The sequence below is a fragment of the Anticarsia gemmatalis genome, chromosome 3 (genome assembly GCF_050436995.1).
Source record: "Anticarsia gemmatalis isolate Benzon Research Colony breed Stoneville strain chromosome 3, ilAntGemm2 primary, whole genome shotgun sequence".
NCBI lineage: Eukaryota > Metazoa > Arthropoda > Insecta > Lepidoptera > Erebidae > Anticarsia > Anticarsia gemmatalis.
In genome coordinates, this window is record NC_134747.1 from 5,050,340 (window position 1) to 5,072,922 (window position 22,583).

The window sequence follows — 22,583 nt, forward strand, 5'->3', positions numbered from 1 at the left end:
CTGTAGGAAAATATTTGGCATGTGGTTGGCACCACTGGTTGTTGGGTGTGAATCAGTGTTGCCAACTCTACGTCTTTTTACGTAGATCTACGTATTTTGAGCCTTCCACGCAAACCTACGAACTTTAGTCCCAGAATCTACGTATTTTCTATCAAAATTATTCAATTGCAAAATAACATATCCCGTTATTAGACTGAATGGGCATTATTTTTGTTACTTTCGTAAAAAAAAGTTAATAAACGTTCCGTTTTATACTAGCGCATACTCGCCTCGCCTCGCCACTCAACTTATTATTACGCCATTCATTTTAAAAACAGTGTCAGTCATCAGTCAATTCAAAAGAACTGAGACTCATGTGACTGTGTAAAACGAAACGTCTTGGCGTCTTCTGTCGTCTGAAAATGATAATAAAAATTGAATAATTTAAATAAATCGATGACCCTGAAAGTAGCGAACTTTTTTAAATTATCTGTAAGTGGTGGTTTCACATGTAGAATGTAGATATTGTAAAAACTAACCGGCTACTGGAATATTTATTTATTTATTATTATTTTTGTTCACGGAGATATCTCTCTAACCAGTTTTATCTATCTGCTGTCTGTCTGCAACTTTTAGGGTCTTATGAATTGTCGTTTTATTCACTTTTACCTACCCTACTGTCTTAATTTCAATTAAAAAAAAAAGTACGTAGATCTACGTATTTCTCATATGGAAATTTTACTATTTCTACGTAATTTTCTAATCTGGCCTACGCCTTTTTCAAAATCCAAGTTGGCAACACTGGTGTGAATTGAAAATGAATGAATGACGTTTTTAGTCTGTCTGTTGTGTCGTGCGGTGGGTGGATGTTTGTTGTTTCCTCATAATAGCGAGGCAACTGTTTTGCCGCTATTATGTAAAATTTCCTTCTATTTTCTGGACTGTGTGATCTGAATTAAATTTCTCACCATGTCTACGGTTCTTTTAGCTGTTATTGCGGTCATACTGTGTATACTTTTTAGAATATTGAACGTTAACAGTCAACCACAAAAACCTGTGATTTATGGGAGAGATAGAAGTTTTATTGAAAATATCTTGTTTATTTCACCATTCCTAAATGAACCGTAAGTATTTAATAATATTCTTTACTATACATCTTCTCAATTTTCCGATTATTTACATTGTCTATGTTGAATGTGCACGCGAGAATGAAGTGTTGCTTGATGATGTCATTACCATTGAAGAATATTGAAATTTTGAAGTACCAAAATACTAGGGGTGTTGTAAATATAGATTACTTAGGCATTTCACTGACTCCTTGCTCCATAATAACTGACCGTACGCCTCAACATAATAGTAAATGGCACCAAAACATCTTTATTTACTCACACTTTCTAGAATATTTACGTAGGTACACAAAAATACACCACTCCCTAAAGCAGTCGATTTGTTTATAAAATAAACATTACACTAAGATAAAAACAGGATACTGAAATAGCACAAACATGATTATATTGGGTAGAAATAAGTAGTATGTGTAGAAATACCAATATTCGATAGTTTCGATTGCAGCCCACCGTTGCTACTTGGGGTTTCAAAGGCTTCCAAGCCATAAAACATGGTAGTAACAATCATGCTATTATTAATTCTGTGCTGGTAATTGATGTAGGATTGTTTTTACTTTACATTATTAGTGGTCAGTTACTCTGTGGTAAAAGTATAGGTAATGTTCTACTTAATTATAGTTAGCTTAGGTTTTAACTTGTTTATAACTAAAGTAATACAAGTGAATTTATTGTGTTCTAGATAAATACATAAGCTTTGTCTTAAGATCATCCAATTTAGACTTTTAATTTCCTGGTCTATAAATAACAGTTGCTTATTTTAAAACAAAATGTAAACAAACAAAAATCCAAATAGGTTTATCTTTAAGGAGGTTTGTAAGAAAACTATTAGCCTTAATGTATCTACTAATTGTAATAAGTGTTCTGTGTATTAACAGGTAATGAGTTAAAACTCTTTATAGAACATGAGTCAATCATGAATGCATGATTTTGTCTTACAAATTAAGTTGTTATGTTGTCATGCATCTTTAATAGAACTATAAGTAATTCAAACTTAAGTTAAAAATAATTTTGATGGTTTGTTTACCAACATTGCATCTACACATTAATGAATTTCAAATTATGATATATATGATAATAAGGATATCTTTCAAAAATGAGGGTGGGTTAGGCCTTGAGTTCACTACACTATCATTAATAGATATTAATAAAAAAACTCTATTAAAAGATCATCTTTGTCTTAAATATGAGTGATTTTTTATTACAAACATTAAATATGTACACATAATGAGCCATATGGTGGAATAATTGCCACATTGAATTGAAAAAGGCAATTTTAAACAATCTATTATTGTTTCTAATTCAATTGTGTAGTTCAGTAATAGTAACTTGATTAGACAATAGTAATAAACTCATATGATTATATTTATATAGTTATATTATATACACACTGTTATTTATTGTACTAACACTTGCATTTAAATCTATATATGTCTATAAACAATTGTGGTATATAGTTGAGATGCTGTAATACATAATTCTTCATTTTAATATTCATATAATCAATAGACTTATCTATTGTTGAGACTCAAAAAGATTTCAATAATGAAATTATAATATATTCAGTTTTACACCATTGTTTGTTAATTATTATTTGATAAATCTCAATCCATTTTAAAGACAGTTGGCTAGACTATGCTATAATACACACCTAATATGCATTGCAATATTATTAGAAAAAGTGTATGTACCTAGCATACAAGAGGTAAACATTATTTTCAAGGTAGATATCCTATTAAGACTTGAGATACTTCCAATACATAATGCCTATATGATCAGACTACACGAACTTAGTGTAATAACTAAGGGTTTAAATAACAGCCATTTCCAATAAGTTATCATAAATATACCTGTTGAAGTCTTGTAGCTGTTCTGCTTATTGACAAACAATATAACTGTTGCTCTAGTAGGCAACTTATTTATAGAGAACTACATGAAATAAGTAACAACTTATGATTATTTTGAAGGAAAGAGGAGAGGCTTTGCCCAGCAGTGGGACATATAATGGGCTAACAAAAAAGATAACTTTAATACAGTTTGTTTTTACTACTTTTTGGAGGAAGTAGTTTGTATTGAAACTAAGAAATTATGTACTCAAATGATGATATATGTAGACTATTTTAACACACTGACTCATTATTCATTATGCAAACAAAATACATACATTTGCACACATTGAATCAGTTAATTTGCCCAGTATTTTGTCAACTAATTAACCTGGTGACAACAACATGCAACAGTTCCCACTTGACTCATTCAATACAAACGCGACCTTGAAATTATTGTTGCCTCATTGAAATGGTAACTTTGGTTAACTTCACATTTGGCCTTTTTTACTGTCAAATTAACACTGAAAAGTTGACAATCAGATTCTTTTTTGTTCACTCAACAGTCTGTGTGTATGATAATTATTTCTTTATGATTCCGCCTGAAAGCCTGAAGCGTGTATTAACTGGGAAACTACCTTACGATGAGGTACCTTCCGAAGCCCGGAATAACAAAGAGGTCATTAAATTCCAAAGAACTATGGTCAACAGTTGTTCAAAACGTTAATCGTTTCCCGATCAACGCTAATCCACTGTGAGCTAAACAAAGTAGCTACAAATAATGAATCTATTGTTTTTAGGACGTATAAATCTGATAACGCGACTTAAGTACAGAAAGATATAACCATTAAAAATTATTCTAATCGATCTTTCATAGATTTTCATCCTTTATATCTAAACTCTTTAAATAATAGGCTGCAATTTTTTGCACTATCATTCTGAAAGATGTTCACATCCTTCTGTCTTCTATTGTTATCAACTGCAGTCCATATAAAACCCAGTTTTTAGTTAGAATCAAGTTACCGTAAAACCTACACACGGACAGACAGATGTGATCAGGTAGTTGCGCCTCCTAACCCGTTCTTTATTCGGGTCATTTTAAAAGAAAACAGGTTTTTGTGGAATTCGGATTGTTGTCGAGATGCGTTTCTACGAAATCCATTGCCTGAAAATCAACTTAAAATGGTTACTTAGGAGTATAAATGGTATTATATGCTGATCTAAACTAGTTCTGGGTTCGGCTCGCCAAATGTATTGGCTAAAAGACCGATATGTATAACTAGAATAGTTAGGAGATAAAGACATAATTATGTTTATGCTGTTCAAAATCTTTCGTTACCGTTAGAAACTTCTAAAAGACAAACATTGACCAATGAATACAATTAGTAGTATAGTATTTTCATCTTTCATTACTCCACAGGATTGTTAATGTGTGCTCCGGAAACACCAAAGATCTTAAAAACACTTGCCTTTAACAGACCCAATGATTAGTTATCAAATCGTTTGAGCGCTTTGAACCATTACACAGTAAAAATAGTTAACGCAGCTATTAACCTATTCTGTGTTAAACCGTCGTTAGTTTATCTCCATAGTATTTTTACTTATACTTAGTTAAATCAAATGATATTTCCTTGCAGTTACATACCAACCCGGCTATGGGGCTTCAGCGGACATGTGCAAACGATCCTGCACAGTTTGATCGGACGCGTCCGGTGCCCCTGGCCTATTGGTGGTCGAGTCTCGCTGGTCCTGCCCGATAAGTCTACCCTCACCTACGACCTGTATGAGCCCGTTGGCAACGAACACGAAGGTATGCATATTGATTTTAATAACAAACAAAGAATTTCTATTGTTATTGGAAGTGACACTGAGAACTAAAACAACTCTTTGTAGAATCTATTTTGCTTCAATGCTTGCTGGTAAAGTCAAGCACCGGTACTAGTACCGGTTATGAAAATTCCTAACCCAACTTTATAAACAAATGAAGATCAAATGTATCTAAAACAAACTCCTTAAACATTAAAAGCAATTTGCGGGAGTATAGTCATGATAACAGAAATTGAATTCTATGGAACTCTTATGAATATCTCGGATCTTAATAAATGACTGAACGTTATCTAATAGGTGTTATAATAGAATGTTCGATAAACTTTATTGCCGATTAGAATAGGTAATACTTTGATAAGCTTGTCATATTGAGATTGAAAATATCTCATAACCATTCTCTATTGTTTTCGAGTGCAAACTTCGATAGCTTACAGCACTACTCCTTTATTATTCATGTACCAATAGGGGTGGGTGTGTGACAAGTGACAAGTCTAGAACATACATTATATCGATTTGTTTCAATACCTATATTTTTTCGTCGAATGAACGATATTATCATTGTCGCCAGTCTCCCGATGACAAAGCAAATATAAACTTATTTGTAATAAAGAAATATTTAGTCAAAATCGTCATACATCACCAAGATATTTATTAACAAAACTACAGTTGTTAATAATGATGCCGAATTGTTTTACATAGAGTTGTTTTATGTCCAGTTTCCTGACTATAACCGGCTCCTTATTAGACTTAGCATAAAGCTAATGAGTGTTTCTTTGTCCGACAAAATTCTTAGAACTTGCCGAAGTAATGTTAGTATTACATCATAATACGTCATGTTTTAAACGCATGATTCAAATTATCAGTGGCCAGTGGATTTTCGTATCATTCACAAGTCTCGCTCCCGTGAGATAAAAAAACTACGCAGAAGGCGACACGTGTTGGTTACAATAATTCAGTCAATTGTCAAGATATCATTGTATGTCGCGATCTGTAATGATAAGGTTCTATCATTATGTTAATAGAAGTTTATCTAAAGTATTCTAAAGGAACAACCTCAAAAGTATGTCACTATGGCAATTCTGTGCATTAATTCCTAAAGTAGACCATAAACAAAATCCAGAAGGTAAACAGATCGTCACTGTTATTGTGATCATTTATTGATAAGGAAATGAATACCGGTCTCTTGTTTCCAAGGACAAATTCTTCTAATTTAAGAATCATAGATGCAGACTATGATAAATATGTAAATAAGTTAGCGGACCGGCTAATTTTGAAAGTAGATATACATTTTTGAATACAGACGCCATTCTAAAACGTTATATCTTATCGTTGGATACTCAACAATAAAGAAGAATTTGTCCTGTTGCATACTGTTTCCATTTTTTATCTATATCCTAATAATAATTTGTATTGTTTACAATAGAATAGGAATTTTGACTATTGTCCAAGCTCGCCAACGTACTAGAAACGTAAGTCTATGTCATACTTGCGATGTGACTAAGCATGCCGGTCATCCATATAAAAGTGTTAACTCTGACTCACTTACTCGACCTTTCGATATTTCATATACAAATCGAACAATATCGATATATCTTGCTGAAGTTTTTTAAAGGCTACGGATAGAGTGAGATAGGCAGCTATTATCATTTTTTCTAGAACACGCGTTGTTTCCACGCGAGGCCGGGAAATTCCTAGAGTGAGTCAGCTTTAGTTATACGTATTGCACATACAGAACTTAACATGGGTATCCTACGGAAGTAATGGAGAGTCGATTGGAAATACGGTATTTAACTAATCGATGGTGCAATAACCTATCATTATTTATGCACATCTATCGGCGTTATTGCCAAACATTGGTTCCAGTTGTGTGGAAAACGTAAACGTTGATCTTAACATCGTTATGCCCATTGAAACTTAGAATTTTAACTTATTTATGGAGTTTTTAAAGACCAGAATAAAATAAAGAAATAGCTTTACCGCAAAAAGCGATCTGTTGCTTTGATTGGAGTTGTAAGCATATCTCAACAACATTTAAAGCGGTCCATGTACAAGAATGGGTTGATGACGTAGTTCGTAGGTGGAAGCGGGGTATGGGTCTGACTGATTGTTGTCGTTTGATCATGCCTGTGATTAATTGTCCACTTCGCAACGTCGACCCCTCCCAGCGCCCACTGCAATAAATGATTACACTCGGATATTGCCATAATCTTTGCAATTTATGACAACATCCCTCTCTAAACACAGCGGTTGTCGCTTTAATCGATTGTCACTTTTTAGACAGGTTATACATTTAGCGGCAGTTTATCCATTCAATAGCGTTAAAACTCACACAAAAAAAAGCGCTATTGAATAGATAAACTACCGCTAAATGTACTCAGAAACCGAGGGTAAGTCATCGTAACTCTCGATTTATTGTATTGACATTTATCTCTACGTGCATAAGTGTGTTGACGTAAGCAATTGATTTTGGGGAATTGCTATCTTATACAGGGTGTAAATGACAGCTAACCGAAAACTTTACTGGTAAGTTTGTGACACTGTATGCGCGAAATTTACTCCAACGATATTTCTCGGAAATGATTGGTTCCCGAGTTAGTCATTTTTGAGCGTTCAATGTATAGTGAACAACGCGATGTATCTCCGCGCATGCCTACGAGATTTCTGGCGGCGGCGGCGCGCTGAGCGACGATATGTCGCGACGCGTCGTAGGTACATACGCGTACCACCACGTCTATGCGCTCACTAGTATGCAACGCTATCATTAGATAACAATCTTATGTATCGTTTATGGTATCGTAAGTAGGCCCGTATGTTACAATAGCTCATAGTAAAATTGTAAGTAGGTAGGTACCTAGGTACTTGGCTTACGTGAAATCAAACAATAATAGCAAAACGTAACCAATAATAAGGAAGTGCTAAAACAAATTGTTATCAATGTCTATCAACACGCAAATACCTGGTGTATGGCGAGAGTTTGAGTACCTTTGGATCCGGACGTACAGGTGCAGAGCACGCCGTGCACTTCCACGTGCTTCACCATACATAACACATCAACATTTCTTCCTATTTACGAACACAACTGCACTTTGAAAACAATAACAACAAAAATAATAACAATAAAAACACTAACAACTCAAAACCGGAACAATAACAAGTAATAATAAACAGCAGTTCACACACGACACGACGAATAGGACATAACGAACGACACCGGTGAAGAGCTTCCGTCTTCCGCGAGCGAATTGCTCGAACTATCGATCAAAGAGAGCCGCCGGCGCGGGCGCCTCTCTGCTCACTCGCGCCGCCCCTCGCCCGCGCCACCCGTTCCCTCCGCGCCGTCCGCGCGCGCGCCGCCGATTTGGTGACGAGCGACGAGTTAGGATCCCAGCGAGAGATTAGATTCAATAAAATATTGATGTGGCATTACTATTTTTACTTGTCACAGTTGTTACTGGTTGCATTGTAGTTTTATTCAAATACCAAATAACATTACAAACATTATTGATGTAAGTTTAAAAAACTTTGATATTTATAACATAAAATCAGCTTAAAGTAAATAAAATAAACACGAAACGTTTATTTAATTAAACCATAAAAAATGTAGGTACATAACAATGATAACAATCAATATCCATTAATATTCTTATCAGAGAAACTAACTTATCATAATTCATAATCCCCGGAGAATTACTTAGCATCCATTTTGCCGCATCCCATCTATGTAACATCCACGCGCGGTCGCGGCGTCACGCGTCACTACGGCCATCTACTTTTCGAGTCGCACCGCGCTTGTATGAAGTATGAATGAGCGTGTAAATATCGAATAGAATTTTGCAAGAACAAATGGAACAAAGCGACAATACATGTTAAATTGTTTATTTGAGATTTTTATAGCGCTAAAGAATATCAATAGGATTTTTTGTTGTTCTGTATGTATTTGAACGTGTAATAATAAGATATCACACATTTTAAATCTTATGAATTTACCTTTTATCGGAGAGCGGGATAATTATGTAATTTTCATTTTTAACATAGAACAAATACTAAGTAACGCTGCATACTAGTGAGTGTGAGGTTGACAGCTGTGTGCGTAATCGTGTCTGTGTGGCGCGCGTAGGTAAGCGGCGTGACGTCGACCGTCGCGGCCGGCCGCCGCCGGCGCGGTGTCGTTGGCCGAACAGCTGATAGCGAATTTATACGTTGTTTTAATCCATTGCTGTTTTTTGTGAAAAACAGTAATATGACGGTTTTTTTTTTCATATTCATGTTGCATTGTGTAGTATTAACGAAATAATACCAGAAAAAATAAAAAAAAACGCATAAAAAATCGGAAAAATCAAGAAAAACCCGATGAAAATTTTCAACGCCATAAGCACCAGAATCGTGTCTAAAGTCATTTTTTTTCGTTTTCGGTAGGCTGTCGTTTACACCCTGTATTGTAATAATATTGCGATCGACAGAACTTATTCTTAACTAGCTGACCCGCGCAACTTCGCTTGCGTCACATAAGAGAGAATGGGTCAGAATTTTTCACGTTTTTGTAACACTTTTTACTGTTACTCTCCTATTGGTCGTAGCGTGATAATATAAAATATGTTTTTTTTTTTCACGAAAAATATTCTCAAAATTATTTATATCTCTCAATAGAACGAAGTCGCGCTAAGGCATATCCGAAATTAAAACAGTTGCCATGACAACGGAATTTTGTTATTTCAATGTCATTATAATATTGACTATTCGCGACTTAGTTCGCCACTTGAATTTTCCCGGGAAATGCGCCATTTTCCCGGGGTAAAAAGTAGCCTATGTCCTTTCTCGGGTATCAAAATATCTCCCTACCAAATTTCATGCAAATTGGTTCAGCAGTTTAGGCGTGATTGAGTAGCAGACAGACAGACAGACAGACAGACAGACAGACAGAGTTACTTTCGCATTTATAATATTAGTATGGATTGTCATTCCAACTACGATAAAACATTTTATTATACTGCAGAAATGACCACCGTCGCGAGTACTTAGTGCATTATTCATTTATGCGCTGCAATTTTTTTATGAGTAATTTTTATTGTATAACATTAATTTATAGCATAACTAGCTGACCCGCGCAACTTCGCTTGCGTCACATAAGAGAGAATGGGTCAGAATTTTCCCCGTTTTTGTAACACTTTTTACTGTTACTCTGCTCCTATTGGTCGTAGCGTGATGATGTAAAATATGCTTTTTTTTCACGAAAAATATTCTCAAAATTATTTATATCTCTTAATATAACGAAATCGCGCTAAGGCATATCCGCCATTAAAACAGTTGCCATGACAACGGAATTTTGTTAATTCAGTGCCATTATAATATTGAATTTTCACGACTTCGTTCGCAACCTGGATTTTCCCGGGAAATGCGTCATTTTCCCGGGGTAAAAAGTAGCCTATGTCCTTTCTCGAGTATCAAAATATCTCCATACCAAATTTCATGCAAATTGGTTCAGTAGTTTAGGCGTGATTAAGTAGCAGACAGACAGACAGACAGACAGAGTTACTTTCGCATTTATAATATTAGTATGGATTATTTCGGTGAGGCTAGAATACATTAATACAATATACTATAAATTCGTTGAAGTTCAGTGTAGTTGACAGGTTTTTTAATCAAGTATACAGTCTTTCACATAAATTACTCGTTTGGAAGCGTGAAGTTCAAAGATAAATAAATTAATCAATTAATTTAACCCATTTATATTCCACTGCTGGGCCTCCTCTCGTAATGAGAGGGTTAGGCCTTGTTCCACCACGCTGGCCAACTGCGGGTTGGGGAGTTCAATGATATTTAACGAAAAACTTATTTAGTAGACAGTATGTCTTTTACGTTTTATATTAATAGTTGTTTTTTTCTAGATGACGTAACGGTGGCGATCTGCCCCGGCATCGGCAACACATCGGAGAGCGTGTACATCCGCACCTACGTGCACTATTCGCAATGTCACGGATACCGCTGCGCTGTACTGAACCATATAGGAGCCCTCAACAGCGTGCCGGTCACCGGACATCGAATATTCTCATATGGTGAGTAGCATTAATGTCTATTTTTCTTAAACTTCTACTGAAGAACGAAAACCGGTTCCACCGTTTCCTGGTCGTACGACAAGGATCCCGGACACGCATTTTAACTCCCCTTAACATGGTTTGGAGAAATAGGTCTCACTTGTTTAATAGTCAAAAAAAAATAAAGAGAATTTACCGTAATTTCGGAAGGTAATAAGAAGTGTTGGCAAGAAACTCCTAGCCACTCTCACTATTGAATCAGCTCTCCTCGAAGCAGCGTTATGTACGTAAATGCTGTTCATGGTGGCTTTTCGAGGAACAGTTTGATTTTAGGAGGAGAAGCAGATAACAGATTCCTTATGTTCCTAAACTAGGTTTTATTTTGTCTTAAACCGTGAAGGATACTTTACTATACCATAATTTTCAAGAAATTTCCGGAAATGTGTATCATTATTGTCGAATCTATTAGATACCATTATCTACCTACACTATAATGATAATATCAGGAACGTGGCCCCAGTCACATGTCAAGATGTGTGAGGAATCCTACACTAGCATATAAGTATAGTAACGACATAAAAGAAGCAAAGGACATGTACCTATAATGACTATAGTTCGTAGTTCTATTGTTTCATTACGTGATCAAATGATTGATTCAATCAAAAGTACATATCGGATGTAACGCTTGCTATTACTGATTTTGTATTACATGATATCGACTGCAATGAACGTTAATGATGTTAAGTAAAGTGTTATGCACACAACGAATCCTAGAAATTGAAACATGCGTGCGAGTACGCATGGATATGCTTGAAGGGACTGGTCTAAATACCTCCTTAATTTATTTGTATGTTTGTAAAGAAACATGCAAATAATAAAATGTACCATGCGCCACAACGAACGTAGATTGCAGAAATTGTGACCGCAATTGTCTACGATACACTTGTTGAACTTCATAATTGCTAACAATCGATCCTGAATATTACGGTAGATTGAATTCTTCATATCGAGATCAATTTAAGTATATGGGTATATGTCAAATGTTGTACGCTGTATAAACTAAATAAACATTCTTCCTTATTGTTATTTAACATCAACAAATCGATTTCGAGGAAACAATAATTATTAACATTGAAATGATTCTGAACTTCCATTCGATTGTTCTAGTATTTTATTCGTACTGATATCTAAATCTAGCAACAAAGTAAAGCAAATCATCTGGCTACTTTCGCGGCGAGGTCATTGTGGTTGCTACTACAGCTTGTGTTACCACATTGTTCAAACTGAGTGCACTTTGGATATGCGTTTTTGTGCGTTAAACTCTATTCCTTAAAGAAATAGCAAATACTGCATTTGTAGATCGTACTAACAATGTTTATGGGATGTACTACGCAGTTCAGATTGTACAACCATTAGTATGATGCACTTAACCCCGGTTTTCTGCGGCACATTTGGCGGTAGTTTATCTATTCAATAGCGTTAAAGCTCATATAAACATGACAGTTTGAATAGATAAACTACCGCTAAATGTGCCTGAAAAACCGGACATTAGTGACGTTCCAAGTTCTAAATAAAACGTATGAAGGGTTCAGTAAATTTATAGCTCTTTATCCGGGAAGTAGAAAAATCAACTCCTCCGCCACAACGACGGGTGTCAGTGGCCATTATTCATACTAACATTATGTAGATTGTAGAGTCACAACAGATAATACTATGAATTTGTGTGAATGTAAACATAACAGACACTTTCGTTACGTTTTTATTGTTTTATGTATGTAACATAACAACAAACTAACGTCCGTGACTTTCCCGCAAATCAAGACCGGAACTGTACAAAGCGGAAAACTCGGCGGACTTAAATCGTCGATTTCCTTGACGGTAATGCTAGTATAGGCAACCTAGGTTTTACCGTGGTTTCACATCATTTAGGAATAACTTATTCACTTCACGTAGATTTTTAGCTTGATTTTTTACAGCTCTATTCTTCAAGGGTGTAGCGAAAGACGCGTTCTTAATTTTCAGTTAACTTAAATAGGTTTATGTTATTATTTACCGAGCAAAGCTAGAATTTCGTGCTACTGTTGAAAACAGAGTAGATACCTATGTCCTTTATTCTAATGCTGTTATGTTATCGGACCGTTACTGATGTGTCGAAGACACTATTCTCACGTCTGTATTTAGAAAAATAAATTTCTTCATAGTATGAGATTTCTTGAATTCTGAACCCAATTGATCCTACTACGTCGAAACATAAGATCAAAAAGGCGTCGAAGACAAGTGACAATCATCATTTACCAACTATTGTCATACAGTTAAACAGGGCATTCCTCCCGTAATAAGAGGAGATAAAACTATTTGCCGAGCTCTCAGACATTCAAGATTTCTCACGATATTTTCTCTCGAAGGACAAAAGGGACATACCCGCGTATCGGGGGACTTGCTGTCTTTGACATTATTACGGCTCTATGAGTCCTAATATCTTGGATGAAAACTTTTCCGTCGGGAAAATAAAACAGTCTTCTAATTCTGTGTAAAAATACTAGTATCCGCTTGTTATTTTACCTCCATAAAAAGGTTTTCTTGATTTTTCTGCCGTTTCCCCCTAAAATATCTTCTGCATTCAGTGTTTCCATTATTTCATAGGTGCAGTTCAGTAGAGTTATAGAGTCCCCTATATCAAGTAAAAACCTTTTCTAAATATTATACTGGTTAACCAAACAGTCGCAACATTCACCGGCTACGTTTTATCAACGTTTCGTAGTACTTATCGATTTTACGTGTACACTATTATTTAGCTTAATAAATTAACACCCATATAATTTGGACACTCGTTACTTCTCATAATCATATGTTTTACCCATGTGAAATATTGCAACGAGTGGATAATTGCGTGCCTCCGAATCGATTTTTTTTATTCAAGGTAATATATGGTGATGTATTTGAAAAGCTGGTTATATGAAAAAAATATGGATATGAGGAGTAGTTCATAATATTTTGTTTTTATATTATTTTGGTTGAGTGTCGCTGAACTCTCTGCTATAGTTTTTAAAACTTACAAAAATTTTAACGATTTCACATTAAATTCTATGTTTAAAGTGGTAAATCAGGAATAATGAAATGTATACTGCAGCTATGGTGTAGACTTGTCTATAAAATAATGTTGAGTTATTACCAAAATACGAAGTACTTTCCTACTATAGTAAATCTGTATCAATTAGATTATCTAATGTTATACATAATGCATTAGTTTGTGACCTTGTTCGTATACCTCAAAAAATAATTTGATTACAATTAACCCTAATTAATCTAATCTGTGACATAATTATGTATAACGAATATTGGTAAAGTCATCATGTTTAATGACTACATTGTTATATTTCAAAAATGAAATCAACTTTATCTTTTTTGGACTACGGTCGAAATTCGTACACCAACTATATAAAAATGGTTTTGTTATGTTTAGAGTAAGTAAATAAAAGATGTCATTATTTTTACTTATCGGTTAGGGAGATTTGTAATGAGTGGATCGCGTGACTAGTTGTCGATTTATTATAGTGATACAGCCTCATTGATGTGCCACTACTAAGAACATAACGACAGTTGGTTAAGGCCATCTTATAGTATTAAAAGATCAAGTTATAAGAACATATTCAAAGATTCCATTGTCCCTTTGAAAATCGTTTAGGTCCCTCTGAACATTATCGATAGATTGCCACTAACAATAGTAATAGTCTCGTACACAACAATATTATTATATGAAAATGTAAAAAAATAATACAAAGTATATGAACTTCGTGTTACGTTACTGTGTAGATACTATAAAATTATCATCAATACTATCTACTTGTTTAATTTATCCATTATCTTAAGTTGCGACCTTTTAAAAATTCGCTCTTTAGGAAAGTCATCCACATTTTAGCAGCCGTATCCAATATGTTTATACAATTAACAAACGCACTGAGCCGATATATCAGCACTGATCTTAGTTAAATACTAACCAAGTATTATTTTTTCAGGACACACAGACGATTACAACTACATGGTGGAAAATCTCGTGGAGAGATATCCGAATACGAAATTAATTCTAGTCGGCTTCAGCCTTGGTGGGAATTTGATATCCAAATATCTAGGAGAGGATAGGAAGAGGCCTGCCAACATTATCGGCGGTATTTCAATATGCCAGGGATACAACGCTATTGAGTGAGTAACGTTTTTTTATGTTACGTCGGGTAAAAAGTCTTTTCGCAGTATAGTATGTTTGAACTTGTAATAAAATCTCTTTGGCTTCAAGAGTCACAAAATATGAGAACTCGGTTCATTAGGTTTCTTTCAGTGAGCTCATGAGGTACCCAAATATCGAGCTTTTTTGTGAAGAGAAAAGATTTTATTACAAGTTCATACATAGTATCATGCGAAAAGACATTTTTCCCGATCTAACACGTACTTCTAAATTCTTCTCCCGATTAGTAACCCTAGAGGTCGAGGTTATCGTCAGTGTCAGTCGCGCATCGAACCATCGTGAAAAACGCTACGTGAATATTTAATGTTCGTTCTAAATGTTTATTTTTTTCTGAAGCGAATACTCTTGAATGTTTTCTTCGTCTTAAGATTTCCGCTTGAACGCAGTTTTAATATGAACTAGTTTTATATAAAAATAAGCATCTTGCACAACTCGAGGTTGAAATATTTTTTTCTTTCAAAGCGGGAATTTTATTGCGAAATAATCGTCTGAAACTCGTATGCAGTTTACAGTGTTTACCTGATATGTTTTTCATGTAATCATTTAAATGCCAAGTGTAGCTCTGTGGAATGAGATTTCACAGAATTCAGACTTAATTTTACACACGTCGACATTTGTATTCCGGTTATTCGGCGTTCTAGATTGTTCAAAGTATTTACGCATAATAGGCAAAAAATAAGCATAGTAAACTCTAAATGGGACAATTCATCTCAGTAGAAAACGCGTATTCTGCTAAAAACGTGAAATGAGAAGAAATATATGCAGCATATTAAAATTATAATATATTACGAAACTGATTCTCGAATACGTTAATTACAGACGTTAAGGCCATTGAACTGAACTGCATATATTCGGCAACGAAATGCCTTAACAATGAATCCTGAAAGCGTGACGACGCATGAATACTAGTGATATTAAAACAATATATTTTACTTGCAGCACTATGGTGTACTTGCTACAATGGCAGAACTTCCGACGGTTCTACCTGTACATAATGACTGACAACTACCGCAACATCATCACGAGGCACAAGAGAATGCTGCTGGGCCCCGAAATGAAGAACAGATACAAATTGGATGAGAACATGATCGTCTCTGCTGGTACATTGCCCGATTTAGACGAGGCCTACTCCAGGTAGGATTGTCCTTAAATAAATTTACTCCGATAATAATGGCTCACTACTGGGCAAAGGTCTCCTCCCGGATTGGGGGAAGGATTATAGAGGGAGGGTTGGGGACTTTGCATACCATCAAGAACTATTCCAAAGAACTCTCAGGCATGCAAGGTTGCATCACGATGTTTTCCTTCACCGTTGGAAAGTCATAATTATTTCTAATACTCACATAACTTCGTATAGTCGTTTGTGTGTCGCCTCGGGTACGAACCCTCGACCACTTGCGTGGGAGGCGCAACTTTACCACTCGGCTTTCACTGCCTTTACCCTAGTATAAAAAAAACGTATGTAGACCTTATTTATAGAAGTAACAAACTGTAATTTAGTGATTCAAGGTAACAATTTTACATATTAGTTTGTTTAATTTAAAACGAAACTAAAATTGCACAATACGGACTAATGCCTCAGACATTATCTGCCAATCGACCTAAATTAGAAAACCTTACCATACTTAGTTAGTGGCTTACGCGTCTATCATCTTTTTATTAAAATATAAATTATTTATAGGAAATTCATGAAATCCACCTAATAAGTACGTTTATCATTAGAATTTGCGTTATCGCTTCTCATAACCAGCGGCTATAAATTGGACCTCATTTTCAGTGTTTTAGATAAGCATTATTTAATTTAATCATAGAATCCTGACATTAGTTTTCACACATTCTTTATCCACTTATGTTTTGTATACTAGGCTATCGAGTATGTAGAAGTGAAAAGTAAAACGAGCACATAATCTACATAGTTGTTACAATAGAAAAAGGTGTGATGTAATTTGTACATTCACTTAAAACGTTCGAACACCACTTCAACCGTATATCGCGTAGGTAATATTGATTGAAAGGTTTGTTTACATTATGTACTAGTACTAATGGTACCGACATGCATACTTAATGCTCGCACTACTCGGTGAAGTTTGGAAAGAATAGTGCATAATTAGTGAAAGTAACGTCCCACATACTACGACAGTTGCGTTTAGATACAAATGTCTTAATACACACGAAATACTTTTGTATGCTAATACGAGAATAAATATTTATGTGTGCGAGTTATTGAACCCCGATTGCGAATGAAAACAAATATTAGGGTAACCTTTTACAGTCGTGTCAACACAGACATTGTTGTGTATCTAAGGCCAAGGAATAGGTTCAATAAACGCTAGTAGCCTATTAGGTAGTTTTCTTTTTAGACAGTATTATGTACCAGAAACCTTTTGGGAAATCGTACATATTCTATTATTACAGCCGAATACATTTAGAAGTATACTTAAGTTTAAGTTACACTTAAGTATCATGCTGTCGTTACTTTTACGTGTATAGCAGGCTGCAAAAGTATTTTCGTCGCTGTAACTGCTACTTTTGAGCATAAGTTATAATTTTATATTTTTGCATTTAATCGGTCTAGTAGTAAGCCCCGAATAATACCTTTCTCAGAATGTCTTAATATCTACTTACGCACTCTCTCCCTAGTAAAACATAACGTTGAATTTGTAATTTCGTGTCACAACCGCCACACCTTTATCCCATTAGTAAGGCCGATAGTCTAATGTTTCACTCATTTATTTTCCCTAATACTAACCTTCGACGTCTCAATTAGTTCGTACGTCGTTATGTACACAAACCTATATTCCTAAGCTTTTAATAATGAAGGAAAATATATTTATGAGCCCTGCCTGCGACTCCAAAGTGTGGACTTGACATGCATAATTCCTGTTTCTGTGGGATGTCCCGAGAAAGAACATAGGATAATTTGTAGTCTGTGTACTCATTTGTTTATTTCTATGTATCAAACTGTCGTTGTATGAAGAGGCAGACAGACGGACTTTAGCATTTATAATGTTAGCGGGAATTTAATATTTGTTTCGTTTATTACAGGAGGGTATACGGCTTCGACTCAGTGGCAGATCTCTACAAGTGGAGTTCGTCAGCGTTCTACTTGAACAACATAAAAACCCCGATGATTTTTGTCAATGCTCGCGACGACCCCATCGTTCCCGAGCCTCTGCTGCCCATTGTTAGGGAATTTGTCAGTAAGTAGTCACCATAATATCTTCTATAGTATAAAAATGAAACTCTAAATGTATTGCTAAGCGCAAATCTCGAGAGCAACTGAATCGATCTTGCAATTTTGTTTATAATATGCATTGAAGTACGAGAATAGTTCTTATGTAGAGAAAAAGTGAAAAAATTGCAAAATAAATAAATTTAAAACACAAAAATTCAGGAACATGTGGTACAAAGTTCCTAGGGTCAGCTAGTTATAAAATATATATGTTAATGTTTGTACCAGTGAGGAAACAAGCCTTAATAAAGGCATAATGAAAATTGATTGGGTCAATTCAATTGACCTTCTTTTGCTTCAATTACAACGATTATGTACTTCATTCTTAATATTTGATAGGCCTTTGTTATTATAGTCAAAGCCTACACAATGAATAAGCTATTGTTTTTTTAAGTTTTTTGAATAAAACCTTGTGTTCGTTAGTTACTATAATAACGGGTGGTAACCACATCTGCTATCGTCCTCATATAGTAAATGCAGTAATTTGTGAGGATGAATGTGAGTTTGTTTGTAACTCTAACGATAAAACTACTTGACGGATTTGGATGAAATTTAGTAAATAGATAGTTTATAACCTGGATTAAAACAATGAATACTTTTAATCCTAAGAAAAAATACAATACTCGCGAAGAGGTCGCGGGCAGTAGCTAGTATTTACATAATGAATTCGATGTCTAGATAAAAAGCATACATTATAGTTTTATTTCTATAAACTTTGTCAATAAAGCTACGCAATGGTATTGAGGTCATTACCAATGTGGACATCGACATGAATGAAGCTGTGGAACTGGTTTAAATATCTACATATTTATACCCGTCTTAAATTATTGTGTTGGGCAATTCAAGGTTTATTATTTCGTAATAAGTCAACCAAAATTTGGTTTAATTTAAATATATTTTAGGGCTGTAATTGCTCAAGTCTAAACTATATTTTAAGTAATTAGTCAAGTCACCTTTACGGTCTTGTTAATCTGTTATTTTAATGACTTACATATGACATGGCGGGATTAATATAACCCAGAAAAGGATATGATTGCGTCACAACGATAATAAATATGTCGATTTTTATCAAATATCATAATTATCTTTGTGTTTTATCGACATGACGCGCATGTATTAATGAGTCACGTCTACAATTCCAGGCTCGCACGATAAAGCGATGTATCTAGAACTCGCTCATGGCGGTCACTTGGGATTCTACGAAGGAGGCCTAATATACGCTAACCCCGTGAACTGGCTCGACCGCGCGCTGGTGGGGCTCGCGGGCGGCATGCTCATGGCACACAACAAGTGCTCACACAAGGACGCCGCTGTATCCAACGACTGCAGTTTCAACTACTCCGATGACGAACCTGACCTTATCAAATCGGCCACCATAGTGTACCGCGATCCTTTAGAGAAAAAATCCAAGGTGTCAGCGTAATAACGATAATTATATTAACTCGTGGCTCCTAGAGCATTTTGGTATACTTATATGTGTAATATTTATTGAAAACACAGATCCTAAATTACTGCGGTCCATTTCATCAGCAGTAAAAAGTTTTATGAGTACTTACATTGTGTTTAAGTACGTGTTTTGGAGGTAACGATTCTCCAACGTTTTTTATACGTCCTAATAAATAGTGGCTTTTATATTGGTATAGGAGTGAACCATATTTACCAAAGCCTATTAGTTGGGGACTAGAGGTTCCCGTTATGCCCTAAGTAAGATATTAGGCAGGACCTAAGAGGTATATATTTACAGTTTATTGTGAACTACACAAGCTTTTATAGACTATTTATTTTTCAATATTTCAAGGCACTACATTGAAGTTTACTGACATATTTGTTTATGTGTTGCTGTGACAATTAAAAATTAGGCGTGGTTTGTAATAAATGTATGTAGTTGATATATTTCATAATAGATACTGAGGTCATTGAATTTAGATTAATTCAGACCCACATAAGTAAAATAAAACTGATACATTTAATGTTTCTTGCACAACATTTGCATTTAAAACGTTGCCCACACAATTAATTGTAGTGTGACCTGTGCCACGCCTTATTGCGCCAAACTTGTTCGAATGAAGATACACAGGCCTTATAGTAAATGTTAAAATAGTGATATATTTAACTGTATTTCTTGCATTTCACATAATGTGCACTTAAGTAATGAATGTCTACTTATGCTGTTTCGATGTTGAGTTTAAAACTCACTAAAAATATATGTTTTGCGTGGTTGTGTTTTTTGCTTGAAGATTTAATGACTATAAAACTTATTTTCGTTGCTGTTAAAAAGTTTATGTATATAAGGTTCATATAGACCTGTCGTAAAAGCAGGGTAGAATTCTAAAGTACTTAATATACAGTTTTGTCTCAGATTACTAATAAATATGATATAGAAACAAATATTTTAAAATTTTACTCAGTTCTTTGCGGGTCTATGTGAATAGACGTTTATGAATCTAATGTAGAGGTGTAGGCATCAATATGAATAATATAGTAGTGTATGTTCATATTGATTGCCGACATCCGTACCAAGTAGACATTTCAATTGTTGCTTGGATTATATAATAATATGTTGATAGCATAGTACAAAACCGATTTGCACAATATTTGAGTTTTTAAGATGTTTTATATAATAATTATTATATACTTACCTACTCATTCCTTCTTTTGCATTGGATTCCCTTAATGTTCCTATGTAGTTGTCGTTGGAGTTCGATGCATTTCACACTAGCATACTATTTAATTCCCAGGATGATTGATTATAATACATTGTAGGTCATACGCGAAATAATAGGTCGCCCGTATGATCGATAACTGCATGACAAAGATTAATAGCTAGGCGCTTGATGTTAGCTTCTGTTGAGGTATTTTATTTGTTGTAAACATTTTACAACTAGATAACTTACAATATTTTTGAGTGTTTAGGAGTTTTTGTGTGTAACACACTTATTATAGGCAAATAAGTAATGCTACGTGTGTCAGCTAAGTGTTTTCGTAGCAAAGTAACAGCAGCCTAATGTTTATAATACATAATAATATATTGTTTAAATAGGTAATTATTTAAACAAATATTTTTGTAACACGTTGACGTCCATTTGGATGGTTGTGTATTTGCACGTTTGCATTGCGTGCTGCTTTCTTACTGGGGTGACGAGATAGACTGAAGCCACATTCTTCAGCGAGGATCATAACACTCTTAATGTTAAGTGAATAAATTGATATTCGACTGGCGATAATGATTCCTCGTCGAAAAATGTGGTTGAGTCATACCGCGCTTGTTGATGACTCTCACAAGTTGTTGATAGGTTTTAAGCATTCCAAAGACCTAGTCATCTTTGAAGTGCTTCAAGTATTGTATCTATATTGTATATAGAATACATTGGTAACGAAAGTATTTTCGTATTTTTATTGCATTTCTTTTACACGCTGAATTGTGCTGTTTGTTCATTTGTTTAGGGTAATAACACAAATCCGATACTAAATTGATCTCAGTAATATTACTGTGTGAAACTGTATACATGAACTGTCTCAGGGCAGATGTTTTCTTGCAACCATGATAAGCAATTTGATGTGAATGTTTACGTACGAAATTATTAGTGTTTATAAACATACCTATCTTCTGAATACACATTTTTACCAGTTGTTAGAACCCACAAATAACTTTTCTGATCTAAATGTGCTGTCCACTCTATAGTCGGGCCTAGTTCAATTAATATGTATGTCCAAAACTTAGAATTTTGGTGGTAAAAATGATGAAAGTATGAGAATACTTGTCAATATATTTTTGTAGAAGATAATATTCAATAATGCAGCAGTTTTAATATTACAATCTATTGATTGTTTATTTTAAACTAGTTATTTTGGGACCATTTCTTTTTCTACTGAACTCAATCCCTCAAGTTACGCTTAATGTAATAAGGAGCTCAGCTTAACTGCTAACTTGAGAAAAATAGTAATTAGTTAACATTATAAAATACGACTTGTAATGTTTCGGAAAACAAAGCTGTTAATGTTTATCAGCTTTCAATGTAATGTTCAAATAGAATCCAATAAATATATTCGCAGATCTAATTGTTGTCAATTTAGCAACTTATGAATATATATCGAGATTAAAAAGTACAAAGCTTAGAAAAATAGGCTTGTGACATTAGATTGTGATGAAATTTGCTGACAGTACATGAATCTTATGAGTTTTAACCCATAATATGTATATGACTTTCGATATAATGTCTAAATCGCCTAAATGGATGTTTAATTTATATGTAATAAACGTTTAAATGATAACACTCTGTTGTTTTTGTTTTATCCCATTCATATTGAAATTATTCATTACAA

General features: G+C 34.6%; 1 protein-coding gene across 1 annotated transcript; it reads left to right on the top strand.

Moving 5' to 3' along the window:
• The first annotated feature begins 808 nt into the window (after positions 1-808).
• Positions 809-22,534, top strand: Hydr2 (abhydrolase domain-containing protein 2). Its single transcript, XM_076135936.1, has 7 exons — positions 809-1,103; positions 4,567-4,739; positions 10,642-10,809; positions 14,805-14,988; positions 15,968-16,162; positions 18,074-18,228; positions 19,403-22,534. The coding sequence occupies exons 1-7, from the start codon at positions 949-951 to the stop codon at positions 19,681-19,683; spliced, it is 1,311 nt and encodes a 436-aa protein (XP_075992051.1). The 5' UTR covers positions 809-948; the 3' UTR covers positions 19,684-22,534.
• The last annotated feature ends 49 nt before the right edge of the window (positions 22,535-22,583 follow it).

What these genes read in the sequence shown, in the direction of transcription:
- Hydr2 (XM_076135936.1), top strand. Translation starts at nt 949, where the DNA reads ATGTCTACGGTTCTTTTAGCTGTTATTGCGGTCATACTGTGTATACTT. An exon ending in CGTTGGCAACGAACACGAAG is followed by an intron (nt 4,740 to 10,641) that starts GTATGCATATTG and finishes GTTTTTTTCTAG; the next exon opens with ATGACGTAACGGTGGCGATC. An exon ending in ACATCGAATATTCTCATATG is followed by an intron (nt 10,810 to 14,804) that starts GTGAGTAGCATT and finishes TTATTTTTTCAG; the next exon opens with GACACACAGACGATTACAAC.